This window comes from Pelophylax lessonae, assembly GCF_965119305.1.
Source record: "Pelophylax lessonae genome assembly, chromosome: 4".
NCBI classification, from domain to species: domain Eukaryota; kingdom Metazoa; phylum Chordata; class Amphibia; order Anura; family Ranidae; genus Pelophylax; species Pelophylax lessonae.
The window spans coordinates 143,465,336-143,490,548 of record NC_138771.1 but is presented as its reverse complement, the minus strand read 5'-3'; the positions used below and the strand labels follow the sequence as shown (position 1 = coordinate 143,490,548).

The window sequence follows — 25,213 nt, the reverse complement described above, 5'->3', positions numbered from 1 at the left end:
CAGCCCAAAATAAATGTGAGAAGATTCAATATATACATGAAAGTCCTAAATTGGAACCAATAATTATGAATCAAAAATCCATATAACCAAAATCAACAAAGTATAAATATCAATATGCCAAAAAATCAGAGACCAAGGGAGGTCCAAAAAAGCTGGACTATATATGCATGTGTATGGTTGAAACGATGCAGTCACAACACCACTATATAAAAAAACATATACAACTTTATTTTAGTATTTAAAAAGACAAAAATAATAACATAACACAATGACAAACATATATGTTAAAATACATGGATCCGTAATCGCTATGCACTTGTGATGGTTACAATATACCACAACAACGGATCTCGATGTATGTGCAGTCTGATGGTCCCTGGTAAGCCAACGAGTTTCGCAATTATAGCTTCATCAGGGCACTGCAAAGACCAGATAGATGCTGCACTAAAGAAGTATGAAAAAAGATACATTATAATCACAATTTTACATTTGTACATCAAATATCACAATGGTATATAGCTTCATAGTTGTACTGACCTGAAACACTCACAGCGGAGAAAATATAGCAGGCAAAGGAAACCACACTATAAATATCAATATTATATTAATATTTGATATTCATACTTTGTTGATTTTGGTTATATGCCATACTATAATTTAACATATAGAGTGCCCCCATTAAAAAGCTGCCCCCACCAGAGTGCCCTATTAATAGGCAGCCCCCATCAGAGTGCCACCATAGATCTGTTGCCCCAATCAGAGTGCCCCATAGATAAGCTGCCCCTATCAGAGTGTCCTCATAGATTTGCTGCCATCATAGATCTCTTGCTCCCATCAGAGTGCCCCCATGGATAAGCTGCCCCCTTCAGAGTGTCCCCATGGATGAGCTTCCCCCATAGATCTGTTGCCCCCATGAGAGTGCCCCCATAGATAAGCTGCCCCCATCAGAGTGCCCCTATAGATATGTTGCCCCCATGTCTATACGCTGCACCCGTTAGATTGCCCTCATAGATCTGTGCCCCTGTTGATCTGCTCCCAACAAGGTTGTTGGAGTAAAATGAGCAATAAGGCCTAATACAACAGGAGGTCTTTGGCTTTTTTAGGCAGCAGGTAATGTTGGCTCCCATGCTTGCTTGCTACTTGCTAAGAACTGACAACAGTATTCAGGGCCTCTCATAAGCACAAGGCAGCCAGTAGAAGATCATCACCTATGCCAGTAAAAACCTAAATGTAATAAAAATAAAAAGGAAACTACAAACATCAGCTCCTTCAGGCTGGAGCTCTTAGCTTTGGCATGGGCAATCATACAACACTTTGCTGAGTACATGGCAGGAGCCAAGTTTGAGGTGTGGATGGGTAGCATTCTATTGTTGCATCTTCGAACAGCTAGACGAGAAACCAGACACTGAGGTATTCACAAAATGTTTACAGTGTGTGGGTCTGTTTCAGTTGTTGGGAAAAAAACCTGTTTACACTGTGTGATCTGTTCATTGTCAGAGGATACTGAGACCCAAATTCCACTTCTGACATGGCACACACATGGCCCACTGGAAGTAATGACCATTGACATTCTTTCTCTCGACAAGTCAGAAGACGGATACCTTCACATTCTAGTTATGCTGGATCACTTTGCCAAGTTTGTGGTGGCAGTACTCCCGACCAGACCACTAAGATGGCCACCCAGATGGTGTAGAAGCACTTTTGTCATCCTTATGGCTGTGCGCAGAAGATGCATTCTGTTCAGAGACCCTGTTTTGAAAGTGAAGAATGATGCCACTCACTAAGCATTAGGAAACCACACACTACTCCGTACCAACCACAAGTCAATGCGACATGTGAGAGGTTCAATTTCACCATATAAGCTCATGAGAAATAAGGAATAGGACCGTTAATTAGCATTGTTATCTGGAAGTACAACTATGCAGCACATTCCTTGACAGGCCACTCAACCTACCATGTTATGTTTGGCTGTACTCCGCACAAACCTATGGGACACAGTGTCCACTGAAGAACTTTTAACACACTCCAACCTCCTGGATTTCGGTGTAGAAACAACACCTTTCTGAAGTCCAACAATTTGTTGAAGACTGGTAATGGGTGGATCATGGAAAGTTGAAAGCATCAGACTTTAACCATCAACCTGGAAACAGAGTGTGAGTCCAATGTATAGGTGCACACCAGAAAGGAAAATTGCCTTTGGAAAAAGATATTACACAACCCAATAGTCACCTAGCTCAGGTCTAAGCTCCCCTTGTGTAGAACTACCATCCACTGAGGCATGTGAAGCCAGAGGCATGTTACCTCTTGTCCTGCTGAATGTAACCAAGACTCAACCTCCTAGGCGCTCATAGATACCTAACTTCTGGAGACCTCCTGTACACTTTGTGCAGGATGAATTTGAATGGTCTGCAAAGATACCAGGGGACAGCAACTTCAAAACGGGTAGAGTACAATGGACTGTTACTTACCAAGCTCAGATGCAGGCACTAGTCTCTTTAATTTCATGTCCTACAACTACTTGGGTTCCGAGACACTCACAGGGATGACAAATTCCTTAGCCCTCAACAACTCATAAAGACCACACCTAAAGGTAGTTTGGCAAGTGATTTGCGGCCAAGTGAGCAGCTCTCCACTGTCAGAACGAGCCTGCAGGCAGCCAGGAAGGCCTCTAGCTTCTCCAGAAAGACCCAGCTGCTTTTGAAAGCCCTTCCCCAATTGCTACCAGAGTGTGTCAGTTCCATTGTGTTCGCCCTTTGTCCTTGAATCCCTCCAACTATTCACCTGTATTACTGGAGCTATCCTGAACTTTACTGAGAGGAACGCCGTTTATGAGGATAATCAGAAGTAGATGTTTGTGTTTCTGAACTATTCTACTGAAGTAGTGATCCACAGCTAGACTATCTGTTGTTCTAGAATCTTATAGAGGCTGTACTATGCAGCCACATGTTACTCTAATTTAGCCACAGAGATATTGCTGTGAAGAATCCATGCTTGTGCAGCTTTTATGATCTGTTTTGTATTATTTAGCATTGTATGCATGCTCTTTGCCATCCTGAAACAGTTTTATATTAATGCTTCTAACGTGCAACTGTTCAGTAAACCACAAGTTAAGATCATCTTCTGTCTGATCATTCAGCCAATTAATTATTCAGTCAAACTATTAACTTGTGTCCATGTACACATCAGGTGCACAACCTGTATGGTTCATTAAACTCTGCAAACATTGTCAGTGCATCTGAGCTTGTTGGAGCTTAAACTAGAATGGCTTATAAATGAACTTTTTGAAATTAGTAATATCATTACAATTATCCACTGTATAAAAAAATTCTAAATACAAGAGGACCGTTTTGTGAAAAGTGTGACAAATATGTCTGTGTTATCTGTCTAACCAAAGTTAGCTAACTCTTCTAATGAAGATTGGAGAGTGGAAGCTGGAGTTTGATTTCATTTTACCAACAACAGGAATGGCGCACACTGAAATGCAAAATAATATTCTTCCTTTATTAAAGTTCACCTTTCAGAAATCTTACACCGTACACCCTGCCCATCCCCCTGGCCCCGGTTGTACTTCCCTACTGTGGGTGATGAGCTGTCAGTGCCCATGCAGCCAGTGCACTGGTTTGCGCATTTGAAATCCCCGCTCTTCTCCTTCTCCTGCAGAACTTCACTCTGATCTATCCCTGAAGCACTGCAGAAACAAGAGGGAGAAAAGCAGGGATCACTGCACCAGCTCTGTCGGCATTGACAGCTCATTACTCACGAAGGTAAGTATGGGGGCGGGTCCAGGGAGGCGGTGGGGAAGGTGTATGGTGATAGTTCACCTTTTCATTTTTTCTTAAAAGGTGAACTAACCCTTTAAACTAGCCATCGCCTGAGATGTGATGGTGGAGTATGGAGCCTGATCTTGATTGGAGCAGCATGTTACATATTTGACATTGGATGGCATTTGATTTGTTGCCATGGGCAATACAAACAGTATATTTTCTGTCTCCTGATTCCATAGATCAGACCCAAAGCCAAATATCTCACTTAGGTACTGGTATAGTAACTGTAACATATTACTTTTAGAGTATTAATTGTTTTAATTATGGTAACTATAAGTAAAAAACAATGATTTAAAGAGGTTGTGTTGATGGTATCAAATTGAGCCATGTTTGAGATTACTCAGAATTTATTGACTGTGTATTTGACTTGCAATTAACCTCCTTTTGATCTGGGTTTGACATGCTTCAAGCAGGTTTTGCATTCCCACAGACTTTTATGGAAAAATGCTAAGCCCGCTTGAAGTGAACAAAAGCCAGCCGACAGAGGCCCTTACACTAGTCATATAGTTTTAACTTCTGCTTTTTGTGTCCCTGCTATTCAGGTTTATTCCTCGCCATGAAGATGAGCTTGAACTGGATGTTGATGACCCATTATTGGTGGAATGTGAGGATGGTTCTTGGTGTCATGGCTATAACATGAGAACAGGAGAGAGAGGGATCTTTCCTTCATTTTATGCCCATGAGGTGGTCTGTCCTGTAAAAGAGAATGTTGGTAAGCAACGTAGAGTTGTAGCCTTTTTTGAATTTTTTTTAACAAGTAAAAGAAATCTGCATAGTGTACATAATCTTATTCATAGGGTCTAGGGTGTGGTTGTAGCTCGTGGACCGAAGCATCCTGAGGAGCTGACCAGTGGTCTCTGATATAGCCCACCGAGTCTCCACCGAAAAAGAAAACAGAGGGAGATGGGAGAGCCCTTATAGTGTAGTAGATTCATTCAGAAACAAAAATGCTTCCACAATAAAAGTACAAAAGGTCAAAATGGACTTATACCTGTTGGGGCTGTGGTCACCCAGCAAGGGGGGACATGCGGTCTTTCTAGTGTGCAGGTAGAGAAAACATGTCTCCATGCAGGATCGGTGTGGTCGATCTCCAGCATTCCCATCCTGGGTGCTCTGTGGGGTTCTCAGGTGGGTGAACAAATAGGTAAGAAGAGTCATTGAAAAAAAAAAGCCCATTGGTAGTTCAATTGGCAGAGGCGACTGATGTAGTTATTCAAAGGATAGGCACGAGTCATCTGCTTTAGTAAAACATCTAATTACTTTATTTCACCAAATAAAAAGTGTTTTGTGGCTTTAAATTGTCACTTCCTCAGATCAAGGTGATAACATTGGTGTCTAGTACCAGCTGATGGTGTGCTCCACTTGGGACATACTCTTTATTGTCCTCTAGGTGGAGTGTAGTGTTTGGTGCAGTGATGTCATGTACGTAGGTGGATCACATGTAGAAGGAAGTTATCATTTAAAGCCACGAAACGCGTTTTATTCAGTAAAATAAAGTAATTGAATGTTTTATTGAAGCAGAGGACGCGTGCCTATCTTTTGAATAACCACATTGGGCACCTCTTTTTACATAATCTTATTCATGTGTGTTATTATTAAATAAATGTTTGTGTGTGTATATATACAGTATCTCACAAAAGTGAGTACACCCCTCACATTGTTGTAAATATTTTATTATATCTTTTTATGTGACAACACTGAAGAAATTACACTTTGCTACAATGTAAACAATGTATAACAGTGTAAATTTGCTGTGCCTTCAAATTAACTCAACAAACAGCCATTATTGTCTAAACAGCTGGAAACAAAAATGATTACACCCCTAAGGCCCCGTTCACATACAAGCGACGCTACTTCGCACCGCGACCTCCGAGGTCGCGGTGCAAGCAGCGCGCCGCGACCTCGGAGCGGCCGCCATGGACTTCATAACTTTGAAGTCTATGGCGGTCGCCTCCTGGTCGCCCCAAAGAAGCTCCGGACCCTTTTTCTAAGTCGGAGCGACTTGTGTCGCTCCTATTAGAACGGGTCCACAGCTTCTCTATGGGAGGCGACCTACGGCGACCTGTGAGGCGACCAGGTCGCCTCACAGGTCGCCTTAGTGTGAACGGGGACTAAGTGAAATTGTCCAAATTGGGCCCAATTAGCCATTTTCCCTCCCTGGTGTCATGTGACTCGTTAGTGTTACAAGGTCTCAGGTGTGAATGGGGAGCAGGTGTGTTAAATTTGGTGTTATCGCTCTCACTCTCTCAAACTGGTCACTGGAAGTTCAACATGGCACCTCATGGCAAAGAACTCTCTGAGGATCTGAAAAAAAGAATTGTTGCTCTACATAAAGATGGCCTAGGTTATAAGAAGATTGCCAAGACCCTGAAACTGAGCTGCAGCATGGTGGCCAAGACCACACAGTGGTTTAACAGGACAGGTTCCTCTCAGAACAGGCTTTGATATGGTCAACCAAAGTAGTTGAGCGCACGTGCTCAGCGTCATATCCAGAGGTTGTCTTTGGGAAATAGACGTATGAGTGCTGCCAGCATTGCTGCAGAGGTTGAAGGGGTGTGGGGTCAGCCTGTCAGTGCTCAGACAATATGCTGCACACTGCATCAAATTCGTCTGCATGGCTATCGTCCCAGAAGGAAGCCTCTTCCAAAGTTGATGCACAAGAGAACCCACAAACAGTTTGCTGAAGAAAAGCAGACTAAGGACATGGATTACTGGAACCATGTCCTGTGGTCTGATGAGACCAAGATAAACTTATTTGGCTCAGAAGGTGTCAAGCGTGTGTCGCGGCAACCAGGTGAGGAGTACAAAGACAAGCGTGTCTTGCCTACAGTCAAGCATGGTGGTGGGAGTGTCATGGTCTGGGGGCTGCATGAGTACTGCTGACACTGGGGAGCTACAGTTAATTGAGGGAATCATGAATGCCAACATGTGCTGTGACATATTGAAGCAGAGCATGATCCCCTACCTTCGGAGACTGGGCCAGAGGGCCATATTCCAACATGATAACGACCCCAAACACACCTCCAAGATGACCGCTGCCATGCTAGAAATCTGAGGGTAAAGGTGATGGACAGGCCAAGCATGTCTCCAGACCTAAAACCTATTGAGCATCTGTGGGGCATCCTCATACAGAAGATAGAAGAGCGCAAGGTCTCTAACATCTACCAGCTCTGTGATGTTGTCATGGAGAGGTGGAAGAGGACCTTAGTGGCAACCATTGTAGCTCTGGTGAACTCCGTGCCTAAGAGGATTAAGGCAGTGTTGGAAAATAATGGTGGCCACACAAACTATTGACACTTTGGGCCAAATTTGGACATTTTCACTTAGGGGTGTACTCACTTTTGTTGCCAGTGGTTTAGACTCTAATGGCTGTGTGTTGAGTTATTTTGAGGGGACAGCAAATTTACACTGTTATACAAGCTGTACACTCACTACTTTAAATTGTAGCAAAGTGTAATTTCTTCAGTGTTGTCACATGAAAAGATATAATAAAATGTTTACAAAAATGTGAGAGGTGTACTCACTTTTGTGAGATACTGTGTGTGTGTGTGTGTGTGTGTATATATATATATATATACAAGTGTGTAAGAGGCACCCATATTTGGCCATTACATACACAGGCTCTGTTTCCTGCTTGGTCTTGCTGCCACTATACTACCCTAACCTGCCACTATACTGCCCTAACCTGGCACTGTACTGTACTGCCCCAGCCTGCTCTGTACTGCCATTATGTCTTGCTGCCACTATACTACCCTAACCAGTCACTATACTGCCCTAACCTGCCATTATACCACCGCTATAATGCCCTAACCTGCCACTATATTGCCACTATATTTCTCCAGCCTGCTGGATCCCTTCCTCTGCTCTGCTGACCCCTATCATCTGCCCTGCGGACCCCTGTACACTGCCCTACAAGCTTATGGCCTCTGTACACTGCCCTACAAACTGCTGACTCTATATTCTGCCCTGATGACCCCCTGTGTATTGCCCTGCTGACCTCCCATCCTCTGCCCCCCTGATATTTTTTACTGCACCCCCTCATCAGACAGGCTAGATCTGGCCCTGAAGCTGATCAATAAAGGGTTTTCATAAATGCTTCCATTATTCATAAATATTTCCAGAGCCTGCTGCTGGCTGTAGAGAGAAACTTAGACTATTTTATAAGACCTTTGGTAGAAAAATAGAAACAATGAAAGTGAATATGCAGTAGGTGAATTCGTGTTCAAATACCCAAGCATGAATAATATAAACAACTGGACCCTATTCGCTAAGCTAACTGAACAGTCACTTTGCAAATTGAAAATTCCCTACTCCTTTAGTAAATCAGTTCCAATTTGTCTTCATTAAAAAATACAATATTATATTATGCTTAATCTTAGAAATAATTACTTTTTCATTCATTGAGGGACACAGCTCTGCTGTGGAAAAGACTAGCCTATTTTTTCTAGCACATTTGTTTTCTTTTTTTTTTTTCATTTAAGACTCTAATCTACATCACTGCTAGAGCTGGACTCTTTATTTGCAGCTATCTGGTGTGGCTATTCTCCGCTTGAGTTTTGGAGTGCTGTCTGGACTCTATTGGACTTGACGGGGATAGCCAGGAAGTGACCTCCGCACTGTGTTCCGTGTAGGGCACTTTCCAGACTCTTTTCTGGTAAAAGTTAGCCACAGAGTGCTTTCCGGGACCACAACCTCTGGAATTGCCTCAGCACACTTGCCCTCATCTCTTAAAATTGTTTTGTAAGTAGACCAGTCAGGCCAAGCTACAGAATCTTACTTAGACTGCAGCAGCACGCCCACTAAAGCAGCTGAAATCTGCAGTCTGGAATAATGTTACATTCATATACCAGAATCTATCCCATGTTAAGAGTTTTCCTTTGCTCTGTCGAGTGTTGCCGGTTTCTCTGCCCTCTGCTACCGTTTTTTACCATTGTCGTGCAAGACTTTATGATTCAAATCACCCATTTATTTACTGCCTTTGACTGCAAAAGCCACAAGCCAGTTATTTGCCTTTCCCTGGCTGTGATTTACCCATGGCTTTAACAGGTTCAGAGCCATTGCCACAAAGACTCTTACTCTGGATCATGCCAGTCTTTGACTGCTGAGCCTGCCTCTGAGAAGTCGCAGTCTACTGCTATAATTCTGAAGTTAAAAGACACAGTTTCAGCTCTTATCAATGCAGTGATAATCACTCTGAAATTAGAGGATTAGCCTGTTGCATCTACCAATGCTATCTTCAGCCTTCGCTGTGGGTCCCCTGCCCTTTCAGTTTATTCTGCCTCTTGTCTACATCTCGGGTGTTCACCAAGGCGCTGGCCCCAGTACTAATTCTACTACACTCTACTGGTATCCCCATTGTGGGATACTTATATGACCTCCTGTTAAAGGAACAGTCAGGGAAGGCTCTGTCTCATAATGTAGACATTACAACAGTTCACATAGATCCTGAACCTTCAGAAATAGTCACTGGAATGAACTTCTGGGTGTAATACTAGATACAGGTTAGGCCAGAGTGTTTCTCCTTCAGGAAAAACTTCAAATTCTCCCAGGTTTGTACTTGTCTGACTCTTGGTTTTTGAATAGGAGTTCTAAGTCTGATGACAACCTTCTTCGAGGCAGTCCAGTATCACTCCGGACCTCTACATTTAATGACAATATTTTGTCATTGTGGAACAAATCAGTCCAGTCCCCAGATAGACCAATTTATTTGGCATTGAGGACCAGGTTGTGTATATCTGAAAAAAGTGCGCAGGATATAAATCAAGTACAGCTGCAACCTTAGAACCAATCGGGGAAAATTATGTATATAAAGAAGCAGGTGCGCTAAACTGATAAGTGTCAACCAATCAGGTTGAAGTGAGCCAAAACAACAATATAATAAACAAATATTCACACAACTGTTGCATATGTGATGAATGGTAAAGTGATGAACATAAAATACAAAGAAGTGTAATTACTAAATCAGCAATGTGAATATCAAAATCACACTCAAATGAAGGTTAAAAGTAAAAGCAAAGGTGCATAGAGTCCAAAACAATATTTCCAGTTGGATGTGAAGATATCCAGGTGAAGTATCCACTACAACTCTAAGGTGCAGATGATCCCGCCACCATGTTAAGGACTGGCCCCTTACCAGATAGTAGAATATTAAGGGCGTATATGAGAACTCCAGATGAGGAATAAGTGCTCAGGGGAGGATGTGATCACTCAAATAGGAGGATAAGCCTCTTACCGGTTAATAGATAATTGAGAGCTTGATCTTAATTTCTCCTGAATGGTGTTTGTCCTCTATCCTGGGCGTCCTCACTCTGGACAGTTCCTCTCTGGTACCAGTAACTATGTCCACGTAGGTATCACAGATCAAGATGTGTATTATTACACGCCAGATAGCCACTGAAAAAGGCGTCCAAGGGGCTTTTTTATGGGCCTGGTTTCAAACCGGTTTATCAAAGAGTATTTTTTGGAAAAACCAAACCCCCATTGGAGTACAGCTGGCTGGGGGAAGAAACGGAAAATATGGGAGACACCAGGGCCCTTATGCGCCAACATTCACCTCCAGATAATGGCACCGGGATAACGCTCACAAGGAGCACAGCAAACGCAAGGGATCAGAACCCAGTAGGAGTATTCGGTTTGTATGGTGACAGCAAGGAGGGGAAAGCCTCTTAGTGGTAAGTAGTGCTGTCCAGTCCAGTAGTGCTGTACTTTTTATGTATATATATATATATATATATATATATATATATATATATACATACACACATATATATATATATATATATATATATATATATATATACACACGCACATATATATATATATATATATTATATATATATATACGTATATATATATATATATGTATATATACTGTATATATATACATACATACATACTTTAACTTATTTATAGTCATTTATTATATTATAATTTATGATTACTAGCAAAATAATGGTACCACTTTCAGCACCTAAAATCGGAAACAATCATACCGCCAGGGAGGTTAATGATTCAATTTCTTGTTTCATGGGTTTTATTGCATCTACCACTTCACTGACTCGCACCTTTTGTAAGTCATTTCCTCCTTTATACCTTTTAATTGGTCCATTATTTCTCATAGGGCAGACTTACATCCATTTACTGCCGTTAATACCTCTTTCAAAGACGGCTCCTCTGCCACTGAAGCCTCTGAAACCAAGAGGTCAGATGATCTCCCTGCAGTCGATGTGGAGGGTGCTGAAGCCATTTTAGAGGGCTTACCACTTGAGCTTAACCCCTTGAGAGTTGCAGAAGGTGACACGGATATCTTAGATTGCGACTCTTTCACATTGTTTTGAGATGGGTTGTGTGCAAACCATTCCAGTTTGGCTGCGGCTTCATGCAGCCCTGCTGTATCTTCCTTTTTCCTTGTCAATGCCTATAGCGGGTTTACTCCCAAGTACTATACTAACAAGCCTCCTATTTTCTAGATCTATGGCCCCCTCTCCGAGCTGCTTTAAACCCTGGTATAGGCAATGGAATTTTAGGCAAAAAAAGAAGAAAACCAACAAAAAGGAAGAAGTCAGTTTTTCACTTATCTGTTTGATATAGAGGGTTATTATTGGTTCAGATGCATTCCTTGGGTGTCATCTCCAGGGAGCCACAGAGTCCGCAAAGGGATCGTTGAGGTAACCAAATGTGGCCAGAGTTAGTCAGAGAGTGGGGGGACCAAGGAAGGCTGAGGAGCATCAGGGGAAGCCGAGGAGAGCTAAGGCAAGCCAGCTAAATCTTGACAGGAGACAGGGGCTGACAAGGTCTGAAGAGGACAACAGTCTCCCCCTCTAGGCAGCACAACACTCCCAAGGGCCACTTCATCTGCCACCGCCAACACGGCCGGGATGGATCCCAATCCCCGCCAGCTCTCACTCCAGGGTTGCCACTCCTCCGCTCACTCCCCCGTCTCCCGCGCTCTCAGCACACAGAGTCAAGCAGGGTGACGGAGCACAGGTAAGCCATTAGTGCGCTCACATCACACCAAACCACTCCCCCTCTCTATCTCGGAAGTGTTTGACCTTCCTGCTTTAAAGTTATCCAATCCGTCACAAAAGTGGGGTACATCAGTCATAATGGAGGAACCATGGCACTAGAGGTAGAGGTAGATGCCAGAAGCAGACTTCCTGGCCTTCAGGTTCATCACAGACTAGACCTGTTTGTATCTAGGCACAGAGATCCTCTTCTGAATGTTCTGGTGCCTCCGTGGTATCAGTACACCCTGATCTATGCTTTTCCGTCCCCTAAAATCACTTCCTTGTCTGCTTCCCAGGATTGAGGAGGGCTTACTGGTGATCCTCATTGCTCAAGCTGGTCCAAGCAGATGTGGGACTATGACCTGACAAGCTAGGTCTTGACTTGTGTTTGGCTCTCAGTACTATCAAAGATCAGGCTTATGTTCTTACTATCTTGTTTCAGAGACCAATGGCCTCTCACTCTTTAAATAGAACCTTTATACAGTACATGGAGTCTCCCATGTAGCGCTCCCACTCTTCATTCCGATGTGACTCTATGGTTCTCTTTGTACTTCAAAAACTGTGTTTTAAACCTATTAGAAGCATTCTTCTCTCTACACTCACTGGCAAGGTAGTATTTCTCGTAGACAGAGAAGTGTCTGAACTGGTGGCCTTATCCTTTAAGGAAACCTTTTTGGTTTTACATAGGGACAAGGTCATGTTGAGGCCAAAGACTTCCTTCTTACCTAAGGTAGTCTCTGCCTTTCAGTTCAACCAGGACATCTTCTGTCCCTTTGTCCTGCTCCAGTTCACCCCAAGAAGATTTCACTCCATTGTCTGAATATGATTTGAGCTTTGATAGTTTATGTTTCAGTCACTGTCTTCTCCTTCCACCATTTCTTGGTGGCTCAGACAGGCCTTCATCCAAACTTATAGTCCCAAGGATCAGAGTCCACCCTTTTCTGTCAAGGTAAATTCTACTAGATTAATGAGTGCTTTTTGGGCTTTTCAGCATCAAGATAATGTATCCCAGATTTGTAAGCCTACCAAATGGTCTTCTGTTCACACATTCTCTAATTCTACCAGGTGGACATTGATGCCTCATCCAATGCCAGGAGGGCCACTGACAGAGGAGCACCACGACCCTCTGGAAGGGGAGCCAGACACACAGGGAGGCCTGGACAGCGGGGGGATCAGTGCAGTGAGATGGGAGAGCAACTACAGAATAATGCACTGTGCCTGTGTATCTCCCTCCAGTAGCTGACAGATGGTTTCTCCCCTTCTCCCTCTCACCGGATTTTAGCAGCTGGATGGAGAGACACAGACACAGTGCATAGTTCTGTAATTGTTCCCTTGCCTTGCCGCACCGATCCCCCTGTATGTGCTGCCCAAATCTGATTTCTCCCCATGTGCTGAAACTGTTCACTCCTGTGTACGTTCAAAACCCCTGATATTTCACCCAAGCCCCCTACCAAAAGTGTAAAAAAAAACAAAATGTAAATAATAATTTAAAAAATGTAAAAAATAAATAACATTTTTTTCTTTTATTTTTAATATTAAGGGGTTCCCTTGCCCATACAATTTTTAAAGTGCAGAGAGAACCATGGAGTTATATAGGAATGAAGAGGGGGAGCGCTACATGGGAGACTCCGTGTATAAAGGTTCTTTTCAAGGAGTGAGAGGCCAATGGTCTCTGAAACAAGATAGTAAGAGCATAAACCTGAACTTTGATTGCCAAACCCAGCTGTAGAATGGAGATTGTCTTATCGAGTTAAAAGAAAGCTCTATTTGTGTAAAAAAATGATATACATTTTCTATGGGTACAGCGTTGCATGGCCACACAATTGTCAGTTAAAGTAGCGCAGCGCCACGTAGCAAAAAATAGCCTGGTCATGAAGGGGGTAAAGCTTTCCGGAGCTGAAGTGGTTAATCAGGCTCCTGGTATTGCTTGCTACAAAACTGAGATATTCTGGAAGTAGGAGAGGTTATGCTGCGCTGGCCTGCAGGTTTTTTTTTTGTTTGCTAGTGTCCATTCCTCATGTAGGCAGCAGTATAACCCAAAAGTGAAAGACTTCCTTGTCTCTCAATGGACTCCAAGAAAAGGATTTTACGGTGAGTACAAGAATCGTATTTTCCATACAAACATAGAACACATAAATCTTATAGTACTCATAATACCAGATGAAAGAGAATGAGAACCAGAAATGTGAGGATTCCTTTTTCTGTATTCACAAAATGGGGAACAACAAACTCTGCTGCTCTTGCCTGTCTTTGGGCCAGTATCTTGTGCATACTTACTTTTACTTTTAGTGGTAGAAAGTTTGCCTAAGATACTATTGCTTTTTCTTTTTTTTTTTTTAATTGATATTTTTAGTTTATTAGGCAAATGTTTAAGCATAGCTGCTTTTGTTGCAACTTTTCTAAAACCGTTAAAGGAAATCTGTATTTAGAGAAATACGGCGGTTGCCATTGCTGTGTCAATGTATTCAGAGCTTTGTGAGTTACTGACCTGGAACAAAAAATTGCAAATCAGGAACATTTTGAAGCCAGACGCAGCCATGCAAAAATCATTTTCCTAGGGAGGCAACCTTTTTTTCTTTATGGGTTTTCTTTAATGCCAGAAAATTATCAACGATAAACTTTTTTTATGTATGCAATAAGGTTGCAGCGCTAAAAACGGTGATTTAAAGTGACAAATAATTCAAAAAATATGTATGACAGTTCAGTCCATATAAAGTCTTTTAAAATAAATCCACAAATGTGCTGATATTCAGTGCCGGTATAATTAAATAAAAACTCCTCCACCAGTGATCCTTCACCAAAAGTAGGGATGCACACTCACCAGACCGATATGCTGCCTTATCAGGACAGCTGCTGCGTTTTAGTGTAGTATCAGGTCTTGAGCGGAGCCAGACATATGGGGGTTCACACCAGAGGATATCTCCTCCAATGCTCCAACAAGGCAGGTGTATAAATCAGCAGACATAGGAGAGAACAAATCTTCTCATAGTGTAGCATTTATTTAAAACGAAAACATGACAAGCAACCTAAAAACTTGGTAAAAACATCTGATATTGATTAATGCAGTGCAAGCATCTGAAGGGCACTTACATGAAAAGCCACCAGACTAACAATAGAACTGGTAGCTTTGGACCTCTGTCATGTAGCACTGCTCTACGGCCGTTTCGCGTTAATATGCCTCCTCAGGAGCAGCCAAAGCGTATTAACGAACTACTCCTGAGGAGGCATATTAACGCGAAACGGCCGTAGAGTGGTGCTACATGACAGAGGTTCATAGCCACAAGTTCTATTGTTAGGAGGAAAGGAAAGCGCCTCTTGAGTGTGGTAAAAGGATTTATTACAATAAAATTAGTAGTAACTCACATAGAGGTTTGTGGATTCGCATATGCAAACGCCATGCTCCGGGGGCAGATGTAGATGGTTGCGGTTCCTGGTGGTGTCCGACAGCTCCGGAGGACTCGAGAGGCCCACTCCTTTGTCTTCCGGGTGGTCAGCAGCGAGAAAGCTTGTGCATCGGCGGCGGCAGCGTCTGACGTCATGGAGGTTGGTAAGGGCAGTGTGGGCAGGCTTGGGCTCACAACGTGTTTCGGAGCATCCGTCAATGTCCGTCCGGGCATGCGCACTCCCTTGTCAAGTCTTGACAAAGGAGTGCGCATCCCCGGACGGACATTGACGCATGCTCCGAAACACGTTGTGAGCCCAAGCCTGCCCACACTGCCCTTACCAACCTCCGTAACGTCAGACGCTGCCGCTGGCCGATGCACAAGCTTCCTCGCTGCTGACCACCCGGAAGACAAAGGAGCGGGCCTCTCGAGTCCTCCGGAGCTGTCGGACACCACCAGGAACCGCAACCATCTACATCTGCCCCCGGAGCATGGCGTTTGCATATGCGAATCCACAAACCTCTATGTGAGTTACTACTAATTTTATTGTAATAAATCCTTTTACCACACTCAAGAGGCGCTTTCCTTTCCTCCTAATTGTCTATACAGAGTTGGCTTCACTCCACCGGTCAGCTGCCCTGAGTGCTCATCCATCCATCCATCCATCCCTGAATCTCCCCTGGACCACTTCATTCCCCATTGGATCCCAGGATAATCCTCCATAATCCTTCTTCTAGGGACTAGCACATGGACTTTTAATCCCCTCCTTGTGCCTACTATTCATGATGTAATTGTGTAATGCCCACTTGTATCCTGTTTACAGACCCCAGATACACCACTTACCTCACTTGCAGCAGCCACCCCATGGTATTACCTCTGAGCGCCAACACACCATAAGATTTTTACCAGTTCTATTGTGAGTCTGGTGGCTTTTCATGTAAGTGCCCTTCAGATGCTTGCACTGTATGAATCAATATCAGATGTTTTTACCAAGTTTTTAGGTTGCTTGTCATGTTTTCGTTTTAAATAAATGCTACACTATGACAAGATTTGTTCTCTCCTATGTCTGCTGATTTATACACCTGCCTTGTTGGAGTATTGGAGGACATATCCTCTGGTGTGAACCCCCATATGTCTGGCTCCGCTCAAGACCTGATACTACACTAAAACGCAGTAGCTGTCCTGATAAGGCAGCATATCGGTCTGGTGAGTGTGCATCCCTTTTTTTGGTGAAGGATCACTGGTGGAGGAGTGTCTATTTAATTATACCGGCACTGAATATCAGCACATTTGTGGATTTATTTTAAAAGACTTTATATGGGCTGAATTGTCATACACATTTTTTGAAAAAATGTGTTACTTTAAATCACCGTTTTTAGCGCTGCAAGCTTATTTCATACGTTATTTTGGTGTTTGTATATTCACATTGTTTGCAAGCTGCTGTCTTATTATTGTAAGGTGCTGACTTTACCTTATTATTTTATATAATAAACTTTTTTTAATTACCCAGCAGTTCTCAAAGGAAACTCTCCCTGGGTCCAGATGTTTGATGTGCAGTTTTTGGGTTCAGTAGAGGTTCCACATCATCAAGGCAATGGTATCTTATGTGCAGCTATGCAGAAGGTAAGACCCTTTTATACTGAAGGCATCTTTCAGACAATCTTGAAGTGATTGTAAACTATCACCTTGTAAAACAAGCCGCTGAGTTTAAAATAGAAATGAAAGACAAATCATTTGTGTATAGATACATAAAAACATACATACCTTTTTTCTCTTTTTATAAGTGATCAGGTACTCAGGTTCTGGGGGGAGGAGAAACAGCAGTACACTAATCTTCCCAGTAAAAGGCTGTGCGAGGGGGGGTGTGTGAGGACAAGTCTGATCATTGGAGGAGAGCAAGCTGAGTTCCCAGCTAGAGAACATGCCATGGTGTGTTCTCCTGCTTAGTGTGGTCAGTATACAAGTATAGGGACTCATATCAGGAATATGACATTTTGGGTTTACATACTATTTAAATATAGGATGAATATGAGCTCCTCATTTGTAAAACAGGATAAAACTATTATTTTTAAGATTAATCTTCATTATGGAACCCTCAATTTCTGTGGCATGTACGAATATTCATACATGAATGTAGTCTATGGACAGACTACAAACAATGACAGCAAAGTATACTGCATGATGGTGCTAGGACAGAGTAAACTGAGAGGCTAAATATTGATTAAAAGGATATGTTTACTAGTTTTTAGAACATGTTACACCCATTTTTACAGTGTAACATGTAACATATACCAGCTCCTGCTCCCCTCTTCCACTAACTGCTTCCCCTGTGACAGTGGGCTGGGGAACCTGCCCCCTGCAGCCACTGTCATATTTTAAAATCATTGTCGCTGTGCAGGGCTCTACCTGCACAGCCACGTCATTAACTCACAGAAATCAGTGAAAAAGAAAACTACAAATGCTGTCTGCCACCGCAGCAGATGGCTTGTAGTTCTCAGTGGACTGAGAGGGTGCTAATGAGCTCCATCATAGTCCATTAACACTTTCTGTAGCTTTCAAACAGAAAGCCTGTACAGACGTACAGGCAGGAAAGCTGGAGGACGTGTCTGCAGGAGCCTGATCCACTGATCATGAGTGCAATGCTCTGCAGGCTCCTGTGAAAAAAAAAATAATGCACTTTTTTCCTATGCGTTTGTTATTTTTTTTTATAAAGGTGAACTTATCCATTAATACCTGCTTCCACTGTATGAAGTGATAATTAAGGTTTAAAATACCAGCAACTGTGATTAACTGCTGTGTGCTATTTCTTATCGTACAATCAGATTGCAACTGCAAGGAAACTGACAGTACACCTGCGACCGCCAGCCAGTTGTGAACTGGAGATTTCTCTGCGTGGTGTAAAACTCATCCTAAGAGGAAATGACAGGCCAGAGGTAAGAAATATTTTTTTTACATTTGAAACAACTTTAATATTTAAATATAGAAACGTTATTACCTTATTGCTCCAAATCCTTGACATTTGCATACTTTCTGAGGTGTACAAAAATGGACCAGAGCACAAGACACTTCATAAGAGCTGCTATGTGGAAGGCCACCATGGTACACATTAAATGGCTCAAGCAGCCCAATGATAATACATAGTTACATAGTTTGTGAGGCTGAAAAAAGACATCAGTCCATCCAGTTTAACCTATGATGTGTGTGTGTGTTTGCTGTTAACCGTACTTTGTATTCCCCTGTATGTTGTGGTCTCTAAGGTGCCCATCTAATAGTTTTTTGAAACTATCGATGCTCCTTGCTGATACGACTGCTTGTGGAAGAGAATTACACATCCTTACTGCTCTAACAGTGAAGAACCCCTTATGTATTTTAGGGTTAAACCGTTTTTCCTCTGGTTTTATTGAGTGGCCACGTGTCTTATTGTATTCCCTTTCTCTGAATAGTTTGTTCCTTATGCTAGGGTCGCCAGTACAGTATTTGTACATTGATATCATATCCCCCCTCAATCGTCTCTTCTCCAGAGAGAATAGGTTCAGTGCTTGTAGTCTTTCCTCATAGCTGATGTCCTCCATTCCCCTAATCATTTTTGTTGCCCTTCTCTGGACTCTCTCCAGTTCCAGCACATCCTTCCTGAGGACCGGTGCCCAGAACTGGACAGCATACTCCAGATGTGGCCGGACCAGAGTCTTGTAGAGAGGGAGAATAATCTCTTTATTTCTGGAGTGAATCCCCTTTTTTATAAATGCCAGTATTCCATTGGCTTTGCTTGCAGCGGCTTGGCATTGCATGCCGCTGCCAAGCCTGTTTTCCATTAGGGCCCCCAGATCCTTTTTTTTGTTCAGCCAGCAGGTTGAAGGAAAAAAAAGGCTTGATTTATCTATCCACACATTCGAGGTGGATGGGGGAATTCTCCAGCTGTTCCTAATATGCTGACAGTGGGGAGACTCCCCCTCCTTTAGAATACACTAATTGAGTACAAAAATCTGATAGGGCGGTTGTACAGAAGTCGATCAGTAGATCCATTTTTGTACAATCACCCTATCCATATATGGATTGAATTTGACTGGTCCTTGCTGAACTAGCTGCATTGTGATCCATGTATGGCTGGCTTTAGCCTAAATTTCAAGTTCATAGAATAATAATTAAAGTGGAAATAAACCCCCCTATCCTTTACAGCCACAGAAGCTGCCATTTCAGCCTCTGTTTGATCTGAAGTTTCCATACTGCACATGTGATCAGTTATGACGCCAGCCATTTGAAGGATTGACAGTTAGGTTGAGAGCAGAAGAAAATGTAACAGTTATCATACATGGCTTGACTTGAATGTAACTGCTTTGGGAAAATTGTCAAATTGTTGGGATTTGCTCCGCTTTAACATTACAATACTATTGTATAGTAAATATGCATTGCACACTTGGCTATATGGGGTATTAGAGCAGATGATCACTCAGGGTATCACCCTCATCCATGGTAAACCAATGAGAGGTTTTGCAAGGGGTATATAGAACTCAACTACAGTGGTGTATTTAGGTTTTGTGCTGCCCTAGGCCTGACTAAACTTGGGCACCCCTAATTTAAATATGACCCACCCCTTCCTGTAAAGGCCATAACCTTTCCTGTTTATGACCCACCCTGTAATCTGTAAACCACAGTCTATAGCAGTTCCCATGAGTTCAGCTTCCTCAGTGCCCATCAGTGCTCATCAGTGCAACCTCATTACTGCCCATCAATGCGGCATATCAGTGCAGCCCCATCAGCTTTTTTGCTGCCCCCCTGCAAAGTGCTGCCCTAGGCCTGGGCCTTGTTGGCCTAGGCCAAGATACAGCACTGCTCAACTACAGGATTATCAGTGACTGGGAATGTCATCTAATGCAGATGTAGATGCAGATTGTATTGCTCATGGGAGGGTGCTATTTTTGACTGAGCCACTTCCCTATATGAGTGCCTAAAGTAAACCCAGTACTATATTGTTTTATACAAACATGATGACACTCTGACATTTTTTGCATTTCATAGTTATTTAACAAATGCAAGATTATTTCACATATATCTGTATTTTTTTGCCTAAAACGTCCTTTTATCTTCAATTTATACTTACAAATCATTGTAGTACATTCAGCTCATTTGTGCATTAAAACTGGTATTGAATTCAAAACAATATTTTAATTGGAAAAATAGTAAATAAAGTGCAGTATATAAATCCCACACACATTATGCTTACTGCACTGACCCCAATGTAGCTAATTTATTACTTTTAGAACCAGTTGAGAGATGCAAACAATTGCAGAGAATATTTAGAAATGAAGGGACTAGATGTTATTTCCAATGCTTGCAGTTCTATGAACAGAGTTACTGTACAACTGATTGTCGAGATCCTCTGTCTTATAATATCGTTCTGATTTGTTATTCTGCAGGATGAGCGCTGCAGTCATTTCTTCCAGATGAAGAATATTTCCTTTTGTGGTTGTCATCCACGTAACAGCTGGTAAGAAATGACATGATTTTAGGAACTGGGCACCTCTTAGCAGATTAGATTTGGGCAAATGTTAGCTATGGGCAAAAGCATGGTCAGTGTTTTTCTTCTTACAAATAAAAGAACTAAAGGCAAACAGTCAAAACAAAAGGACAGTTCAAGGGGAGTTTTTCTCTCATTTTGTTACTTTTATTTTGGTTCATAATTTTTGGTTTTTAGGTGCTGGTGTTTTTTTTTTTTTTTTTTATTTAACTTTTAGTGAGCAGAATATTATGAAGATAATTGCAGTTCATTTGTATGTGATATTTACATATTTTTAATCTATTTTTCATTTGCTGATACAGCTATTTTGGCTTCATCACAAAACATCCTGTCCTCAATCGATTTGCGTGCCATGTCTTTGTTTCCCAGGATTCAATGCGACGTGTAGCCGAATGTGTGGGGTGAGTTTAATACAGAATGAGTGTTTACTACTAATTTACTGCTGTTCATTATTACCAATATGTGGACGGATCACAATAATGACCATGTTTTCCATTACCATTGCTTACAAGATTGCATGTGTTTGTGCAGATGACAGGATACACTAGCCAATTAGTGATAATTATAATTTGCCACTGCTGCAGACACAGTAAACTATTGATGGATGGTACTGAATTTTGGCATTAGATTCAGCTACTGCCAGTGCACATAAAGGAAGCCGTTTATAAAGGATAACAAAATAATTTATTTTAATGGACCTAATTCTTCCACAGTCTAATTTGAATTTGAAAATGATTGACTAGAGTGATATTAAAATTTAGTGTAAACAATAATTAAAAATACAGACTGAGGAAAAGAAGAGCAAAAGATCCTTCTTCATGATTTATCTGCAAAAAAAAAAAAATAAATTACATGGGAATGTAGACTGCACCAATTATATAAATATCACTTATTCTAAAAATAAGACCCAACATAATTTCATTGGTAGTTAAATGGCCGCGGCACTTTTGTTGGCATAAATAAATAAATAAATAAATAAATAGTGAATCAATAAATAAATTTAATAAATAAATAACTCAAATGACTTTATTAATTCAAAAATCTAATAAATATTGAAAAATTCAAACTCCAAATAAATATGCAAATAAAATTATCGCTTAGTCATAAAAAACTCAAGCAAATTAATAAATAAATAAATAAATCAGAAGTCCCCCCTCATAATGAGGGTGACAAGCCACATAAAAGTGCAGACAACGGGTGGGGGGGAGGGGAGCTTGCTACGCCGTACTAGACCAACTGTGTCCGGAGCCCTCATGCAGCCGCTTATATAGGCCTATTTGACCACGTGACGGAAGGTTCTAGAAGGTCACGTGTCCGCCTATGTGACGAGAAGTCACGTTTTTCCCGCCTGAAAGACCCATGCGTGCCACGCGCGGCTTAAAGAGATATTCACATTTTTTTTTTTTTTTTATTAAAAACTTTATTATCCTAACGCGGCAGCCACAATCCCATGTGGTGAGCCGCGTATTGCGCCTCGCTTGCCATTAGCTTTAGGACAAAAAAAAAGTCTAAACTATTACATTTTTTCTACAATATACATTTGCTTGAATATTATCATTGATAATAACTGGGCTGCGGTATGAAGCCGCTTTATAAATAGGTGACACTTAAAAAAAATGATATTTACTACAAAGCAAATTTTAGAAATACAGTTTTATGCATGACATTTATGAGTAGAACCTCTCAGCAGTGTAAAGCATGTAGAAGTGAGATGCAGGTCAAGCCGACCCGGTGCTCTAGGAATATTTCTGATGGTATGTGGCCTCTGCTCTGGTCACACCCTCTGATGCATTGTGCCCACCCCACCAGGCCTTGGTCATAGACCACATACCATCACAAATATTCCTAGAGCCCCAGGTTGGCTTGAGTGGCATGTCAATTATATACGCTTTACACTTCTGAATCAGTGGATAGATGCCTGCTCCCTCGTCCTAACACCAGTGGGGGAAACTTTCATCCATTGGCTTTCAGCGGCGCTACAAGTCCTACACAACCATAGAACCTCTCAGAGATACCAGTTGCCAGACTAAAAACTGTATCTTCTATTTGATGTTTGATAATTGGCACAACCAGAATGTGAGAAGTTTGTGATGACTGCTCTTCCTTTTTTCTCTTTCTAGACGAGCTTTCCAAGAATTCTACCAGGAACACGTGGAGTTCAGTTGCCCCACAGAAGATATTTACTTGGAGTAACCAAGGGGTTGTAGATATTAAGGGTGGGATTCTTGGGGTATAAATATATATACAAGTCTCAATGTCATTGTCACCCAGCCAGGACACCAGAGGCAATGAGCCTGCATGATCCCTGACATCCCCCAGACACAGAATTATATCATTTCATCGGTACAGGACATCTCACATTAACCCCCTTCCTACAGCAAACTGCAGAGAAACTCCTGTAACCCTTCTATTTCTTCTCACTTTACTCTCCCACCTGCTGTAAATTTGCTAGCACTTTGCATTAACTCCTGACCAAGTTTGCAGTGCCTCTCAAAATAATCCCTTTCTTGCTTCAGGCAGTAGAGCATGTTGGGTTAATAATTTCCTTAAACGATCATGCAGAGCGTCCAAACAGGACAGCTCATATATTAGAGACTGGGGAGCATTGAGTTAACTCTTTTGGACTCCAGACCAGCAGAGCACCTGAAATGACCCACATTCCTTGCTGCATACTTCACTTTATCGAATGCCTCGCTGCAGATCAGCAGAGAGTTTGATGTTGGCTTCCTTTCTAGAGCACACCTTGAGAGCATGTATATGAACCTCTACAGAGCTTCTTAGGCAGTCACCCTGGCAGTTTCTCTGATAATGTGCAGGTGTGCCTTTTTTAAACATACACAATTGGACAAAACTGCAGCTCATTACTCTAACCCTCCTACATTTTCTGATACGTGGATAATTGGTTTTGGCAATAGGCCGAGGCTCATCTCCTTTATCTACTCCACGGGTATCCCTTTCTCAAAAAAGCAAGTACATCCTAGTCATTTCTGCTTCCCATAGCTAAACTCTTGTTGTCTCGTAAATGTAACTTGAAAATCATTCTTGTGTGGCCAACCAACCTTCCAAAGGCCCTCTGGTGGCTTTATAATCTAGAGGACAGAGGCAGCTCTCCTTGATGACAGGGTAGAAGAATATTTATCAAATGATCAATTTCTTGCTCATGCCTGTCAAACTTGTTAATGATGCTGAGAGTAACAGCGTCTGCCATTACAGTGTATTCTGTGCTGTTACAGTTGTGTGTGATAGCTGGTGTATTTGAAAAGAAAAGCATTATTTTAGTTGTCATTTGAGATGGGGCATATTGAGCTTTTTGGAGGAGCCCAGCTTCCGTTAGTTATGATCAGCGTAGCATTTGATAACTTGTCTCCCTCACATGCTAGTGATCAGCAGCTTTCTGCTTTGTTCCTCCCATTTGTGTATCAGAACCTACCTGTCGTCTCCTACTGTTGTTCTGACACTGACCGTTCTATGCCAAGCCTGCAGTGAAGGGGTTAATGGCATGACGATTCAAACTGTACAGCATGAAGATAATGTAGACACTATACCCTCACTATATCAACAGGTGATGCTCGAGTGGATGCTACGGAAGATCCTAAAAAGTCATAACATGAAAATCATGGAAAAACATTCATGGAATAGGTTTGTTGTTAAGGGAGAATCAGCATTTTCTTTATGTAAAATAATTATGAACTCCCTGAGATATTTTGTGTAGGAACATTTTATCTGACGAGGTAAAGTCCTAGGTCAAGTGTTTGCATAGAGAGTCCGTATCTGCAGTGTTGGCTCATGTGAAATGCTCAGAGCAGAACATATACATATCTACATAGCATCAAATAAAGAGGGCCTCACTTCCAAAAAGCGTCTGAAAATTAGAACTGTCGTTGTTATGCACAGTTACCAATACCACTTGATCTTTCAAAGCCTCTTCATAAAGAGGTTGGGGACTAAATCAGGTTTTATAGGCTGGCACACTACTAGAAAGTGGCTTTTAATTGTTTGCGAAGAACATATTGGAAAAAGCTATAAAAAAGCATCAAAATAGAATCTAACTAGTGATTGGCTTGTATTAGAAGTAATGGTGTATACCACAAGTGCCGAACAAATGAACGGAAGTAGGAAACATGATTATCAGAAAACCTTCTGGTCAATTCTGGAAGGGGAAATATAAAAAAAGCAGCAATTAACAATTTGAAATCTTAAAGTGGAACTTCACTCTCCCAATCAACATTGATTATTTTTAATCCCCATGCTGCTAGCATTAGTAAGTAGATAGGAAAGTATATCATATTACTTATTTTAATTTTTTCTATATATCTTTAGTTACCTCCTGGTTTCTTGCCTAGGCACATGATGTCATAGATCCCAGGAGCCTTCAGGAGGGGAGGAGGGTTTTCTCAGCTAAGCACACTCTCCTTCATGCATGCTTGAGCTAAAGGGCCACACACACTATAAGATTTTCTGAAGACTTTTTCCTTCAGATTTACC

The 25,213-nt window shown here is 41.8% G+C and overlaps 1 protein-coding gene across 1 annotated transcript in view; it reads left to right on the top strand.

Annotated features, from left to right (window-relative positions):
• MAPK8IP2 (mitogen-activated protein kinase 8 interacting protein 2) overlaps nucleotides 1-24,722 on the top strand; it is a 108,122-nt gene extending 83,400 nt beyond the window's left edge. Inside the window, exons 7-12 of the mRNA XM_082255280.1 lie at nucleotides 4,367-4,536; nucleotides 16,727-16,836; nucleotides 18,036-18,146; nucleotides 20,628-20,698; nucleotides 21,031-21,129; nucleotides 22,849-24,722. Coding sequence (XP_082111406.1) covers nucleotides 4,367-4,536; nucleotides 16,727-16,836; nucleotides 18,036-18,146; nucleotides 20,628-20,698; nucleotides 21,031-21,129; nucleotides 22,849-22,921 — 634 coding nt within the window. The 3' untranslated portion in view covers nucleotides 22,922-24,722. The remainder of the gene's footprint in view (nucleotides 1-4,366; nucleotides 4,537-16,726; nucleotides 16,837-18,035; nucleotides 18,147-20,627; nucleotides 20,699-21,030; nucleotides 21,130-22,848) is intronic.
• The last annotated feature ends 491 nt before the right edge of the window (nucleotides 24,723-25,213 follow it).